General features: G+C 39.8%; 1 protein-coding gene across 1 annotated transcript in view; it reads right to left on the bottom strand.

The window, feature by feature from the left end:
* TRIM14 (tripartite motif containing 14) overlaps positions 1 to 16,218 on the bottom strand; it is a 307,177-nt gene that overhangs the window by 112,822 nt on the left and 178,137 nt on the right. Inside the window, exon 3 of the mRNA XM_053700018.1 lies at positions 12,588 to 12,750. Coding sequence (XP_053555993.1) covers positions 12,588 to 12,750 — 163 coding nt within the window. The remainder of the gene's footprint in view (positions 1 to 12,587; positions 12,751 to 16,218) is intronic.

Below are 16,218 nucleotides of genomic sequence, written 5' to 3'. Positions count from 1 at the left end.
GGCCAAAACTGAAGAGCTCTGAAAATTGCACGGAGTTCCAAAATATTGATCGGTAATCTCACCTCCTGAGATTCCCAAACTCCTTGTGCCGTCAGAGATCCCCACACAGCTCCCCAACCTGTGAGACTTGTATCTGTTGAAATTACAGTCCAGGTCGGAAGCACAAAAAGAAGCCCCCTAAATTAAACAATGGTGATCTGTCCACCACGTTAGAGAGTGTCGAACAATCGGTTTTTAAAGATATAAATTGAGATATCTTTGTGTAATCCTTGCACCATTGATTCAGCATACAGAGCTGAAGAGGTCGCATGTGAAAACGAGCAAAGGGGATCGCGTCCGATGCAGCAGTCATAAGACCTAGAATTTCCCTGCATAAGGTTACCGAAGGGAATGATTGTGACTGAAGGTTTCGACAAGCTGAAATCAATTTTAGACGTCTTTTGTCTGTTAAAGACAGAGTCATGGATACTGAATCTATCTGGAAACCCAGAAAGGTTACCCTTGACTGAGGAATCAATGAACTTTTTGGTAAATTGATCCTCCAATCATGATCTTGAAGAAACAACACAAATCGATTCGCATGAGATTCTTCGAATGAGAAGACTGAGCAAATACCAAGATAATCGTCCAAATAAGGAAATACCAAAACCCCGTTCTCTGAATACAGAAAGAAGGGCACCGAGAATCTTTGAAAAAAATTCTTGGAACTGAGGCTAGGCCAAACGGTAGAGCCACAAAACTGGTAATGCTTGTCTAAAAAGAGAATCTCAGACACTAAAAATGATATGGATGAATCGGAATATGCAGATACACATCCTGTAAATCTATTGTAGACATATAATGCCCTTACTAAACAAAAGGCAGAATAGTCCTACAGTAACCATCTTGAATGTTGGTATCCTTACATAACGATTCAATATTGATAGATCCGGAACTGGTCTGAAGGAATTGACCTTCTTTGGTACAATGAAGAGATAAAATAAAACCCTAGTCCCTGTTCCAGAACTGGAACTGGCATAATTACTCCAGCCAACTCTAGATCTGAAACACATTTATGAAATGCTGAGCCTTGCTGTGTTAACTGGGACACGGGAAAGAAAAAAATCTCTTAGCAGGAGGCCTTAACTTGAAGCCAATTCTGTACCTTTCTGAAACAATGTTCTGAAACCAGAGATTGAGAACGGAATTGATCCAAATTCCTTTGAAGAAAACGTAATCTGCCCCATACCAGCTGAACTGGAAAAAAGGGCCGCACCTTCATGGGTACTTAGGAGCTGACTATAGGTTTCTATAAGGCTTGGATATATTCCAAACTGGAAAAAGTTTCCAAACTGATACCGCTCCTGAGGATGAAGGATCAGGCTTTTGTTCCTTATTATGAAAAAAAGAACGAAAAAAATGATTATTACCCTGGACAGAAAGAGAAAACAAAGTTGACTTAGAAGACATATCAGCATTCCAAGTTTAATCCATAAAGCTTTTCTAGCTAAAATAGCTAGAGACATATACCTGACATCAACACTAATGATATCAAAAGATGGTATCACCAATAAAATTATTAGCATGTTATAGAATAATAATAATGCTATAAAATTATGATCTGTTACTTGTTGTGCTAAAACTTCTAACCAAAAAGTTGAAGCTGCAGCAACATCCGGTAAAAATATAGCAGGTCTAAGAAGATTACCTGAACATAAGTAAACTTTTCTTAGAAAGGATTCAATTTTCTTATCTAAAGGATCCTTAAATTTAGTACTATCTGCCGTAGAAATAGTAGTACATTTTAGCAGGAATAGAGACAGCCCCAAACCTTAGGGATTTTGTCCCAAAAAACTCTAATCTGTCAGATGGCACAGGATATAATTGCTTAAACGTTTAGAAGGAGTAAAAGAATTACCCAAATTATTCCATTCCCTGGAAATTACTTCAGAAAAAACATCAGGGAGATTAAACACTTCTGGAATAACTACAGGAGATTTAAAAACCCTATTTAAACGTTTGGATTCAGTATCAAGAGGACCAGAATCCTCTATATCTAAAGCAATTAATACTTCTTTAAAATAAAGAACGAATAAATTCCATCTTGAACAAATACAAAGATTTATCAGCATCAACCTCTGAGACAGAAACCTCTGAACCAGAAGAACCATTATCAGTATCAGAATGATGATGTTCATTTAAAAATTCATCTGAAAAAAAGAGAAGTTTTAAAGGACTTTTATGTAAACTAGAAGGAGAAATAACAGACATAGCCTTCTAAATGGATTTAAAAAATAAAATCTCTTATGTTTATCAGGAACACTCTGAAATTTAGATGTTGACGGAACAGCAACAGGTAATATAACAGTACTAAAGGAAATTTTATCTGCATTAATAAGTTTGTCATGACATGCAATACAAACAACAGCTGGAGAAACAGATACCAAAAATTTATAGCAGATACACTTAGCTTGGTAGCTCCAGCCCCGGCAGTGATTTTCCTAAAGTATCTTCTGACTCAGTTGCAACGTGGAACATCTTGCAATATGTAATAGAAAAAACAACATATAAAGCAAAATTGAACAAAATCCTTAAATGACAGTTTCAGGAATGGGAAAAAAATGCCAGTGAACAAGCTTCTAGCAACCAGAAGCAATAAATAATGAGACTTAAATAATGTGGAGACAAAAGCGACGCCCATATTTTTTTAGCGCCAAACAAGACGCCCACATTATTTGGCGCCTAAATGCTTTTGGCGCCAAAAATGACGCCACATCCGTAACGCCGACATTTTTGGCGCAAAATAACGTCAAAAAAATTACGCAACTTCCGGCGACACGTATGAGGCCGAAACGGAAAAGAATTTTTGCGCCAAAAAAATCCGCGCCAAGAATGACGCAATAAAATGAAGCATTTTCAGCCCCCGCGAGCCTAACAGCCCACAGGGAAAAAAGAGTCAAATTTTTGAAAGGTAAGAAAAAATGATTAATTCAAATGCATTATCCCAAATATGAAACTGATTGTCTGAAAAATAAGGAAAGTTGAACATTCTGAGTCAAGGCAAATAAATGTTTGAATACATATATTTAGAACTTTATAAACAAAGTGCCCAACCATAGCTTAGAGTGTCACAGAAAATAAGACCTACTTACCCCAGGACACTCATCTACATGTTTGTAGAAAGCCAAACCAGTACTGAAACGAGAATCAGCAGAGGTAATGGTATATATAAGAGTATATCGTCGATCTGAAAAGGGAGGTAAGAGATGAATCTCTACGACCGATAACAGAGAACCTATGAAATAGACCCCGTAGAAGGAGATCACTGCATTCAAATAGGCAATACTCTCCTCACATCCCTCTGACATTCACTGCACGCTGAGAGGAAAACCGGGCTCCAACTTGCTGCGGAGCGCATATCAACGTAGAATCTAGCACAAACTTACTTCACCACCTCCATCGGAGGCAAAGTTTGTAAAACTGAATTGTGGGTGTGGTGAGGGGTGCATTTATAGGCATTTTAAGGTTTGGGAAACTTTGCCCCTCCTGGTAGGAATGTATATCCCATACGTCACTAGCTCATGGACTCTTGCTAATTACATGAAAGAAATATCCTTTATTAAGGACTAGTACTAAAGCCCGTGTACACGGGCCATTTTTGCAGTACAGCGGTCCCACCCCTTGCTCTCACTCCCTCTCTATTGCTCTCTCTCCCCCTCTCTTTTGCTTTCTCTCCCCCCTCTCCTTTGCACTCTACCCTCTTTTGCTCTCTCTCTCCCCTCTTTTGTTCTCTCCCCCCTCTTTTGTTCTCTCCCCCCTCTTTGGCTCTCTCCCCCCTCTTTGTCTCTCTCTGCCCCCTCTTTTGTTCTCTCCCCCTCTTTTGCTCTCTCTCTCCCCTCTTTGGCTCTCTCCCCCCTTTCTTTTGCTCTCTTTGCCCCCTCTTTTGTTCTCTCCCCCCTCTTTGGCTCTCTCTGCCCCCTCATTGGCTCTCTTTGCCCCCTCATTGGCTCTCTCTGCCCCCTGTTTGGCTCTCTCTCCCCCCTCTTTGGCTCTCTTCCCCCCCCCTCTATTTGTCTCTCTCCCCCCTCTTTGGCTCTCTCTCAACACTCTTTGGCTCTCTCTGCCCCATCTTTTGTTCTCTCCCCCCTCTATTTGGCTCTCTCTGCCCCCTCTTTTGTTCTCTCCCCCATATATTTGGCTCTCTCCCCCCTTCTTTGGCCCTTCTCCCCCCTTCTTTGGGCCTTCTCCCCCCTCTCTTGCTCCCTCTCTTGCCACGCCCCCATCGCAGCACCCCGCCCGGCCACGCCCCCTCACGGCGACACCCGCACGGCCACGCCCAATCGCGGAGACACCCGCACGGCCACGCCCATCGCTGTGACACCCGCCCGGCCACGCCCCCATCGCGGCACTACATGGGAGGTGAGGTGAGTGACCGCTTGCCTCGTGCTCCCCAGACCTCACAGCTGTTCAGCTTGTATGCTGTGTACCTCGCGCACGCCCGCTGTCACTCACCTCCCGTGTAGCGCGCGGCCGCTTCTCACAGCTGTTACTGGCCTCGCTGTACCTCGCGCACGCCCGCTGTCACATGGGAGCGCGGCTGCGTCTCACAGCTGTTACTGGCCTCGCTCCAAGCCGACACTGATCAAGGCCAGGTATGTTTGTCACGTGCAGTCTCTACTGCGCATGACTGCATCTGACAAACATACTTGGCCAATTATTATATAGGATATTGCGTCCTATATAAAATGCAGGGAGTCCTCAACCCCTTCAGTGCCAGCCTCCTAGCCCCAGAAGACAAAAGGCACTTAGCTGCACATATAGCTGTCCGGCAGGAGGACAGGTCACCCGGCATGAGAGGATGCCACTCCTCACAGAGACCTGTGGAAGAAAGAAAGAACCTACTCAGGCTTTCTATACCAGGGCAGCAACATGTTCGTAAAACGCAGCAAGGCCCACCTCACAAGTTCCTAACTGCTTTAAAGCCACCACTGTCCTACTGAAGAGACTAATGTGGAGTACGGCTAGACTCAATCTTGAGAGGAAAGATCAGAGCAAACCTACTCTGGCTTCTAAAATAATAAAATCTTGATAGAAGTGAAATAATCCAAACTTCTTCAGACACCAAAAACTTCACCTCTTCCTTGCACCGAAGGCAAAGAGAATGACTGGGGATTGTGGGAGGGGAAGTGATACTTAAAGTGTCAGTAAACCTAAAAAATAATGTTATATAATTCTGCACATAGTGCAGAATTATATAACATTATTTTAGTGCTATCGTTGGAAACCCTTTTTTTCCCTTTTAATTTTTTTAAAATATCTCCGTTTTACATAAAACTAAGTGCAGCTCGCTCCTGCTCTGTCTGGCCGATGCGCTGTGTAAAAAAAACAGACCCGCTCAGCAGAGTACAGAGAACAGGTCTGTAAAACGGACATATTCTAAAAAAAATAAAAAGGGAAAAAACATAATTTATGTAAGAACTTACCTGATAAATTCATTTCTTTCATATTAGCAAGAGTCCATGAGCTAGTGACGTATGGGATAATGACTACCCAAGATGTGGATCTTTCCACGCAAGAGTCACTAGAGAGGGAGGGATAAAATAAAGACAGCCAATTCCTGCTGAAAATAATCCACACCCAAAATAAAGTTTAATGAAACCATAAACAGAAGATTCAAACTGAAACCGCTGCCTGAAGTACTTTTCTACCAAAAACTGCTTCAGAAGAAGAAAATACATCAAAATGGTAGAATTTAGTAAAAGTATGCAAAGAGGACCAAGTTGCTGCTTTGCAAATCTGATCAACCGAAGCTTCATTCCTAAATGCCCAGGAAGTAGAAACTGACCTAGTAGAATGAGCTGTAATCCTTTGAGGCGGAGTTTTACCCGACTCGACATAGGCATGATGAATTAAAGATTTCAACCAAGATGCCAAAGAAATGGCAGAAGCTTTCTGGCCTTTTCTAGAACCGGAAAAGATAACAAATAGACTAGAAGTCTTTCGGAAAGACTTAGTAGCTTCAACATAATATTTCAAAGCTCTAACAACATCCAAAGAATGCAACGATTTCTCCTTAGAATTCTTAGGATTAGGACATAATGAGGGAACCACAATTTCTCTACTAATGTTGTTGGAATTCACAACCTTAGGTAAAAAATTCAAAAGAAGTTCGCAACACCACCTTATCCTGATGAAAAATCAGAAAAGGAGACTCACAAGAAAGAGCGGATAATTCAGAGACTCTTCTGGCAGAAGAGATCGCCAAAAGGAACAAAACTTTCCAAGAAAGTAATTTAATGTCCAATGAATGCATGGGTTCAAAAGGAAGAGCTTGAAGAGCCCCCAGAACCAAATTCAAACTCCAAGGAGGAGAAATTGACTTAATGACAGGTTTTATACGAACCAAAGCTTGTACAAAACAATGAATATCAGGAAGATTAGCAATCTTTCTGTGAAAAAGAACAGAAAGAGCAGAGATTTGTCCTTTCAAAGAACTTGCGGATAAACCTTTATCTAAACCATCCTGAAGAAACTGTAAAATTCTCGGAATTCTAAAAGAATGCCAAGAAAAATGATGAGAAAGACACCAAGAAATATAAGTCTTCCAGACTCTATAATATATCTCTCTAGATACAGATTTACGAGCCTGTAACATAGTATTAATCACAGAGTCAGAGAAACCTCTTTGACCAAGAATCAAGCGTTCAATCTCCATACCTTTAAATTTAAAGGATTTGAGATCCTGATGGAAAAAAGGACCTTGCGACAGAAGGTCTGGTCTTAGCGGAAGAGTCCACGGATGGCAAGAGGCCATCCGGACAAGATCCGCATACCAAAACCTGTGAGGCCATGCTGGAGCTACCAGCAGAACAAACGAGCATTCCTTCAGAATCTTGGAGATTACTCTTGGAAGAAGAACTAGAGGCGGAAAGATATAGGCAGGATGATACTTCCAAGGAAGTGATAAAGCATCCACTGCTTCCGCCTGAGGATCCCGGGATCTGGACAGATACCTGGGAAGTTTCTTGTTTAGATGAGACGCCATCAGATCTATTTCTGGAAGCTCCCACATTTGAACAATCTGAAGAAATACCTCTGGGTGAAGAGACCATTCGCCCGGATGCAACGTTTGGCGACTGAGATAATCCGCTTCCCAATTGTCTATACCTGGGATATGAACCGCAGAGATTAGACAGGAGCTGGATTCCGCCCAAACCAGAATTCGAGATACTTCTTTCATAGCCAGAGGACTGTGAGTCCCTCCTTGGTGATTGATGTATGCCACAGTTGTGACATTGTCTGTCTGAAAACAAATGAACGATTCTCTCTTCAGAAGAGGCCAAGACTGAAGAGCTCTGAAAATTGCACGGAGTTCCAAAATATTGATCGGTAATCTCACCTCCTGAGATTCCCAAACTCCTTGTGCCGTCAGAGATCCCCACACAGCTCCCCAACCTGTAAGACCTGCATCTGTTGAAATTACAGTCCAGGTCGGAAGAACAAAAGAAGCCCCCTGAATTAAAAGATGGTGATCTGTCCACCACGTTAGAGAGTGTCGTACAATCGTTTTTAAAGATATTAATTGAGATATCTTTGTGTAATCCCTGCACCATTGATTCAGCATACAGAGCTGAAGAGGTCGCATGTGAAAACGAGCAAAGGGGATCGCGTCCGATGCAGCAGTCATAAGAACTAGAATTTCCATCCATAAGGCTACCGAAGGGAATGATTGTGACTGAAGGTTTCGACAAGCTGAAATCAATTTTAGACGTCTCTTGTCTATCAAAGACAGAGTCATGGACACTGAATCTATCTGGAAACCCAGAAAGGTTACCCTTGTCTGAGGAATCAATGAACTTTTTAGTGAATTGATCCTCCAACCATGATCTTGAAGAAACAACACAAGTCGATTCGTATGAGATTCTGCTAAATGTAAAGACTGAGCAAGTACCAAGATATCGTCCAAATAAGGAAATACCACAATACCCTGTTCTCTGATTACAGACATAAGGGCACCGAGAACCTTTGTAAAAATTCTTGGAGCTGTAGCTAGGCCAAACGGCAGAGCCACAAACTGGTAATGCTTGTCCAGAAAAGATAATCTCAGGAACTGATAATGATCTGGATGAATCGGAATATGCAGATATGCATCCTGTAAATCTATTGTGGACATATAATGCCCTTGCTGAACAAAAGGCAAGATAGTCCTTACAATTACCATTTTGAACGTTGGTATCCTTACATAACGATTCAATATTTTTAGATCCAGAACTGGTCTGAAGGAATTCTCCTTCTTTGGTACAATGAAGAGATTCGAATAAAACCCCAGCCCCTGTTCCAGAACTGGAACTGGCATAATTATTCCAGCCAACTCTAGATCTGAAACACATTTCAGAAATGCTTGAGCTTTCACTGGATTTACTGGGACACGGGAAAGAAAAAATCTCTTATCTTGAAACCAATTCTGTACCCTTCTGAAACAATGTTCTGAATCCAAAGATTGTGAACAGAATTGATCCAAATTTCTTTGAAAAAACGTAACCTGCCCCCTACCAGCTGAGCTGGAATGAGGGCCGCACCTTCATGTGGACTTAGAAGCTGGCTTTGCTTTTCTAGAAGGCTTGGATTTATTCCAGACTGGAGATGGTTTCCAAACTGAAACTGCTCCTGAGGATGAAGGATCAGGTTTTTGTTCTTTGTTGAAACGAAAGGAACGAAAACGATTATTAGCCCTGTTTTTACCCTTAGATTTTTTATCCTGTGGTAAAAAAGTTCCTTTCCCACCAGTAACAGTTGAGATAATAGAATCCAACTGAGAACCAAATAATTTGTTACCCTGGAAAGAAATGGAAAGTAGAGTCGATTTAGAAGACACATCAGCATTCCAAGTTTTAAGCCATAAAGCTCTTCTAGCTAAAATAGCTAGAGACATAAACCTGACATCAACTCTGATAATATCAAAAATGGCATCACAGATAAAATTATTAGCATGTTGAAGAAGAATAATAATTTTTTATTATGAGAATCATGATCTGTTACTTGTTGCGCTAAAGTTTCCAACCAAAAAGTTGAAGCTGCAGCAACATTAGCCAATGATATAGCAGGTCTAAGAAGATTACCTGAACACAGATAAGCTTTTCTTAGAAAGGATTCAATTTTCCTATCTAAAGGATCCTTAAACGAAGTACCATCTGACGTAGGAATAGTAGTATGTTTAGCAAGGGTAGAAATAGCCCCATCAACTTTAGGGATTTTGTCCCAAAATTCTAATCTGTCAGACGGCACAGGATATAATTGCTTAAAACGTTTAGAAGGAGTAAATGAATTACCCAAATTATTCCATTCTCTGGAAATTACTTCAGAAATAGCACCAGGAACAGGAAAAACTTCTGGAATAACCACAGGAGATTTAAAGACCTTATCTAAACGTTTAGATTTAGTATCAAGAGGACCAGAATCCTCAATTTCTAAAGCAATTAGTACTTCTTTAAGTAAAGAACGAATAAATTCCATTTTAAATAAATATGAAGATTTATCAGCATCAATCTCTGAGACAGAATCCTCTGAACCAGAAGAGTCATTAGAATCAGAATGATGATGTTCATTTAAAAATTCATCTGTATAAAGAGAAGTTTTAAAAGATTTTTTATGTTTACTAGAAGGAGGAATAACAGACATAGCCTTCTTGATGGATTAGGAAACAAAATCTCTTATGTTATCAGGGACATTCTGAACATTAGATGTTGATGGAACTGCAACAGGTAATGGTACATTACTAAAGGAAATATTATCTGCATTAACAAGTTTGTCATGACAATTAATACAAACAACAGCTGGAGGAATAGCTACCAAAAGTTTACAGCAGATACACTTAGCTTTGGTAGTTCCAGCACCAGACAGCGATTTTCCTGAAGTATCTTCTGACTCAGATGCAACGTGAGACATCTTGCAATATGTAAGAGAAAAAACAACATATAAAGCAAAATTGATCAAATTCCTTAAATGACAGTTTCAGGAATGGGAAAAAAAGTCAAATTTTTAAGGTAAGAAAAATATTTGATTCAAGTGCATTATCCCAAATATGAAACTGACTGTCTGAAAATAAGGAATGTTGAACATCCTGAGTCAAGGCAAATAAATGTTTGAATACATATATTTAGAACTTTATTAAAAAAGTGCCCAACCATAGCTTAGAGTGTCACAGAAAATAAGACTTACTTACCCCAGGACACTCATCTACATGTTTGTAGAAAGCCAAACCAGTACTGAAACGAAAATCAGCAGAGGTAATGGTATATATATATAAGAGTATATCGTCGATCTGAAAAGGGAGGTAAGAGATGAATCTCTACGACCGATAACAGAGAACCTATGAAATAGACCCCGTAGAAGGAGATCATTGAATTCAAACAGGCAATACTCTCCTCACATCCCTCTGACATTCACTGCACGCTGAGAGGAAAACCGGGCTCCAACCTGCTGCGGAGCGCATATCAACGTAGAATCTAGCACAAACTTACTTTACCACCTCCATAGGAGGCAAAGTTTGTAAAACTGAATTGTGGGCGTGGTGAGGGGTGTATTTAGAGGCATTTTAAGGTTTGGGAAACTTTGCCCCTCCTGGTAGGAATGTATATCCCATACGTCACTAGCTCATGGACTCTTGCTAATTACATGAAAGAAAAAGGGTTTCTAACGATAGCACTAAAATAATGTTATATAATTCTGCACTATGTGCAGAATTATATAACATTATATTTTAGGTTTACTGTCCCTTTAACAGCTTTGCTGTGATACTCTTTGCCTCGTCCTGCTGGCCAGGAGTGATATTCCCAACAGTAATTGATGATGCCGTGGACTCACCATATCTTAGGAAAGAAAGTTATACTTACCTTGTCTCCTTCTCAAGGCTCTTCTGATCACGTCTTCTTTTCAAGTGGTTTGCAGGCGCACTGTCTAATCACATCGCACCCAATCACTCTATTGAACTATATGTAGCGCGCTCCAACTCTGGTCTGGTAGCAGGAGCGAGCTACATTTAGTTCAATAGCGTGATCGGGCGTGATGTGACTAGACAGCGCACCCGCAAATCGCTTTTGAAAAGAAGACATGATCAGAATAGCCTGGAAAGGAGACGAGTTAAGACTAACTTTAGGGGATAAAATCTCTCAATCTTTTGATTTTACAAGAACTCACCAAAATAATGTTAAATAATTCTGAACTATGTGCAGAATTATGTAACAACATTTTTTACATTTACTGTCCTTTTAAATTAGGTGAGTTGCCAGCACAAGCACTCCTCCACGAACCCCTCCCTCGATTTAATAAACACATAAACACCTTCATTAAGATCACCTGCACGGTGACTAGAATAAGTATTGCAAAATACTGGAAAACGAAGGCCCCCCCATGGGAGGAAGTGAGGAACAAGATCTCGTTAACCCATCGTATGTATGAGTCTGCATCACACATCCTAGATACACAAACACAATTTGAGAAAGTCTGGTTCTACTGGACACTAAACAGAAACTTTCTCTTGAGATATCACAGACACACAGAACACAGTAAATACATTGCTCAGAGGGGGGGGGGGGGGTCCGGATGTCCTAACCTAACCTTGTCCTATCATTTCTAGCCTTCTGTCTTATGCTTTACTCTCTGTGTATTTACCCGACATAATTCCGGATTACTTGACTAGAATTATACACAAGAACAACGGGTATAACTACACTCTATATTTTTTATCTTTTACTTTTTCATCTTTCATCTTACCCTACTTCTCATTCCTCCTTTTTTTTATTGAACACAAGAACTTAGAGTTATCTGGTCTTATTATTATATCTTCTCAAGATGGTTTGGCCCTATTATCTAACAAGTAGTACCAGGGGTTGATGGGGACCCGATACCCTAGGCAGCTCTTACAATGATATCTACATTGGCCATTCCATTTCTTCCTGTTACTGTTGAATCTTGAAGACCTTTGTTGTAGTCATTCTAAATGATTTCTGTCTTGTTTTTTATTTGTAAAATCAATAAAAACAATTTAAACATAAATTAGGTGAGTTGGTAGGTGCTGGTTTTAGTAAGGCCTGTAAGGTCTTTGTACATATGAGTTTCTAGCCATATACCCCTGCAGTAAAAACCACGTTTGGCCACATCCACATCATCATAGGTATGTTCCAACTTTAGGAAACCTTCTGACAGTCTTATTTTCTTGTTTTATTACATTTCTATCATTGTTTGACAAAAACAATTTGTGATTAAGCAGTATCGTAATTTAAGGTAAATATCTCTGCAAAACTAACCTGAATTTCTGCTAATTTCTGGGAATGTTTGGGGACTTCTATTTTTACTTATTTATTATCTTGCACTCTTTAATAGTAAACCTTTTTACCATGTCTTTTACATATAGTTAAAAGGGGGAAGTGTCCTAGCTGCCTGTACCGGACTAACCTGCATATATCCAGCTATGTCTACTGGCCATAACTTGCTGATATCTGACCACTTCATAACCTGCCTGTCATTGATCACTGGTCATATAACCTGACTAGATCTGAATTACAGATAGACAGACAAACAGACAGATGGATAGATCAACCACTACTCACTCTTTTGAAGCCTTTTTTGAAGCGGTTTCTTAAGAGATGATTTCACGCTTTCCATGAAAGAACTGAAATAATTGTCAACATGCTCAAATTTTATAGGAATTGGGTGCCACTGTTCTGCTGGGGACATCTGTGCCTGCATCTCCTTTTCTGCTGCTGTATAGTTCTGAAATGTGATTACAGGATTGTAAACATTTTTATTTTTTATTTATACATATTATTTGTGGAAGGCTAATAATTGTTACTTAACCTAAAAACCTTTAAATTCAGGAAGCATTTTGTTACAAAAAGTGTGGTGGATTCATGGAATAAACTTCCAAAAGAGATGGTAAGAAAAGAAACTGTAAAATAATTAAAAATGCTTGGGATATGTATAAGGCTTTTCTAAGAAAGCAGTAACATATAATATAAGTAGACATGATGGCTTTTATTACCGTCAAATTCTATCACCTAGATTACGAGTTCTGCGTTAGCCTTAAAAAGCAGCGTTAAGGGGTCCTAACGCTGCTTTTTAATGCCCACTGGTATTAAGAGTTTGACAGGTACAGGTGTACCGCTCACTTTTCTTCCGCGACTTTTGGCTACCGCAAATCCCCTTACGTCAATTGCGTATCCTATCTTTTCTATGGGATTTGCCTAACGCCGGTATTACGAGTCTTGGAAGAAGTGAGCGGTAAAGCCTCTACCTCCAAGACTCCTACAGCATAAAAAAAAGTCAGAAAAAGGGTAGGGAAAGGGAGGCTAGTAGAGCCAGATTAATAATTCTTTACCTAGGACTGTATGGCAACGCCCAGGTGCAAACAAAACCTTATATGAAGGAAAAAATAATAGCCAATGTGCAGACCCTTTAAATATTTAGATAATTATTATCAAAAAGGGAGATACTACAACAACCGCAATTAGATTGTTATAATGCATAGACAGGGATTGCAGCACATATTTTTTAATATAATTTTTAATTAGCTTTGTGAAATTCTAAAGCTCCGCTAAAATAGCGGTGTGTGTAGATATATACTCATTCCCCACATTCACATATGCCACCCAGCGTTAAAGTTGAATAGAAGGTAACCACTAAATTAAAGAACACATGAATCGATGGGTCAAGAAGCGTGTTTGGACAAATGCACAAACACAGATTGGCTGTGCAATTTTATTTTAGTTCACACAGAATGAAACCAGAAGAGCAAACAGGTATCGACTGTTTAAATTGACAACACCTCCACTAGAGGGTGGTTACGTGTAGGCGTAAAATCCGCCACCATAGTGATCATTGAGGATCTTTGTCAAAACAACACATGTATATAGATAAACAAACAGTGAATTTATACAACCAATATTACTTTAAAGATGAAAAATTGTAATGCTTAAGTCATATGCACTATACCTAAATTTGGCCAAATTGTGCAGAAAATATCCTCAAAATTATTACTGATAGAGGACAATATAGTCTGTAGGGGGCTAGAGAAAGCAACACCTGTAACAGCGGGCACCACCAACTGAATGAGAGGTATCAGGTGTCATGTTATCACATATCAGGATCTATGTTTCTTAACCCCAGTGTATACAGACTAATTGTTGAAAACTTAATAGCATTAAGCAGTATATACTATACATGTACTAGTTGAACAGTATTTCCAAAGACCAATAGAGGTTATGGGGATAGTATATAACAACTCCAGTATTCAGCGGGCACCACCAAATATAAAGGTATCCGGTGTCATGAATAATATTGATTCTGGATCTATGTTAGAACTACCCCAAAGTAACTCTTTTTCGGTCTGTTACAGTTGTATAGAGAATGGAAATGAATTACAGCGCATTACAACTCATTTAATACATGACAGTGTCTGAATAGCATAAACAAACGTGTACACAGGTAGTGGTCACCCTTTTCAGGGCTTAGGCATGTCCCATTACTAGGATCTGTGTGTACAGATGGTGCATTTAAAACACCTTCGGATGTCCAGGTAAATGAGCTGAAAATTCAGATGGTAAACGTTCAATTAATTATACAACCGTGTCTTTGCTTTCTGTAAAAGAACTTCCAAATGGTTTCCGTGTGTAGATAGATTCCAAATCAAACATGCTACAATCTAGCACAGCGTAGACGCCACAGCGATCTGTCCTTCGTGCATGTCCGTCTCCACTTCTTACGTCACTGCCGACGTACGTTTCACCCCCCACGTGACAACCGGAGAGCACAGGGGTTTCCTCAGGGCAAAAGCGGATCGCTTTTGCCCTGAGGAAACCCCTGTGCTCTCCGGTTGTCACGTGGGGGGTGAAACGTACGTCGGCAGTGACGTAAGAAGTGGAGACGGACATGCACGAAGGACAGATCGCTGTGGCGTCTACGCTGTGCTAGATTGTAGCATGTTTGATTTGGAATCTATCTACACACGGAAACCATTTGGAAGTTCTTTTACAGAAAGCAAAGACACGGTTGTATAATTAATTGAACGTTTACCATCTGAATTTTCAGCTCATTTACCTGGACATCCGAAGGTGTTTTAAATGCACCATCTGTACACACAGATCCTAGTAATGGGACATGCCTAAGCCCTGAAAAGGGTGACCACTACCTGTGTACACGTTTGTTTATGCTATTCAGACACTGTCATGTATTAAATGAGTTGTAATGCGCTGTAATTCATTTCCATTCTCTATACAACTGTAACAGACCGAAAAAGAGTTACTTTGGGGTAGTTCTAACATAGATCCAGAATCAATATTATTCATGACACCGGATACCTTTATATTTGGTGGTGCCCGCTGAATACTGGAGTTGTTATATACTATCCCCATAACCTCTATTGGTCTTTGGAAATACTGTTCAACTAGTACATGTATAGTATATACTGCTTAATGCTATTAAGTTTTCAACAATTAGTCTGTATACACTGGGGTTAAGAAACATAGATCCTGATATGTGATAACATGACACCTGATACCTCTCATTCAGTTGGTGGTGCCCGCTGTTACAGGTGTTGCTTTCTCTAGCCCCCTACAGACTATATTGTCCTCTATCAGTAATAATTTTGAGGATATTTTCTGCACAATTTGGCCAAATTTAGGTATAGTGCATATGACTTAAGCATTACAATTTTTCATCTTTAAAGTAATATTGGTTGTATAAATTCACTGTTTGTTTATCTATATACATGTGTTGTTTTGACAAAGATCCTCAATGATCACTATGGTGGCGGATTTTACGCCTACACGTAACCACCCTCTAGTGGAGGTGTTGTCAATTTAAACAGTCGATACCTGTTTGCTCTTCTGGTTTCATTCTGTGTGAACTAAAATAAAATTGCACAGCCAATCTGTGTTTGTGCATTTGTCCAAACACGCTTCTTGACCCATCGATTCATGTGTTCTTTAATTTAGTGGTTACCTTCTATTCAACTTTAACGCTGGGTGGCATATGTGAATGTGGGGAATGAGTATATATCTACACACACCGCTATTTTAGCGGAGCTTTAGAATTTCACAAAGCTAATTAAAAATTATATAAAAAAATATGTGCTGCAATCCCTGTCTATGCATTATAACAATCTAATTGCGGTTGTTGTAGTATCTCCCTTTTTGATAATAATTATATAAAAAAAAGTCAGTAGTTAAGAGTTTTATGGGCTAA

This window comes from Bombina bombina, chromosome 2 (assembly GCF_027579735.1).
Source record: "Bombina bombina isolate aBomBom1 chromosome 2, aBomBom1.pri, whole genome shotgun sequence".
In the NCBI taxonomy this organism is placed as follows: Eukaryota; Metazoa; Chordata; class Amphibia; order Anura; family Bombinatoridae; genus Bombina; species Bombina bombina.
The sequence above is the reverse complement of the archived record's forward strand: the minus strand, read 5'-3'. Positions and strand labels throughout refer to the sequence as shown.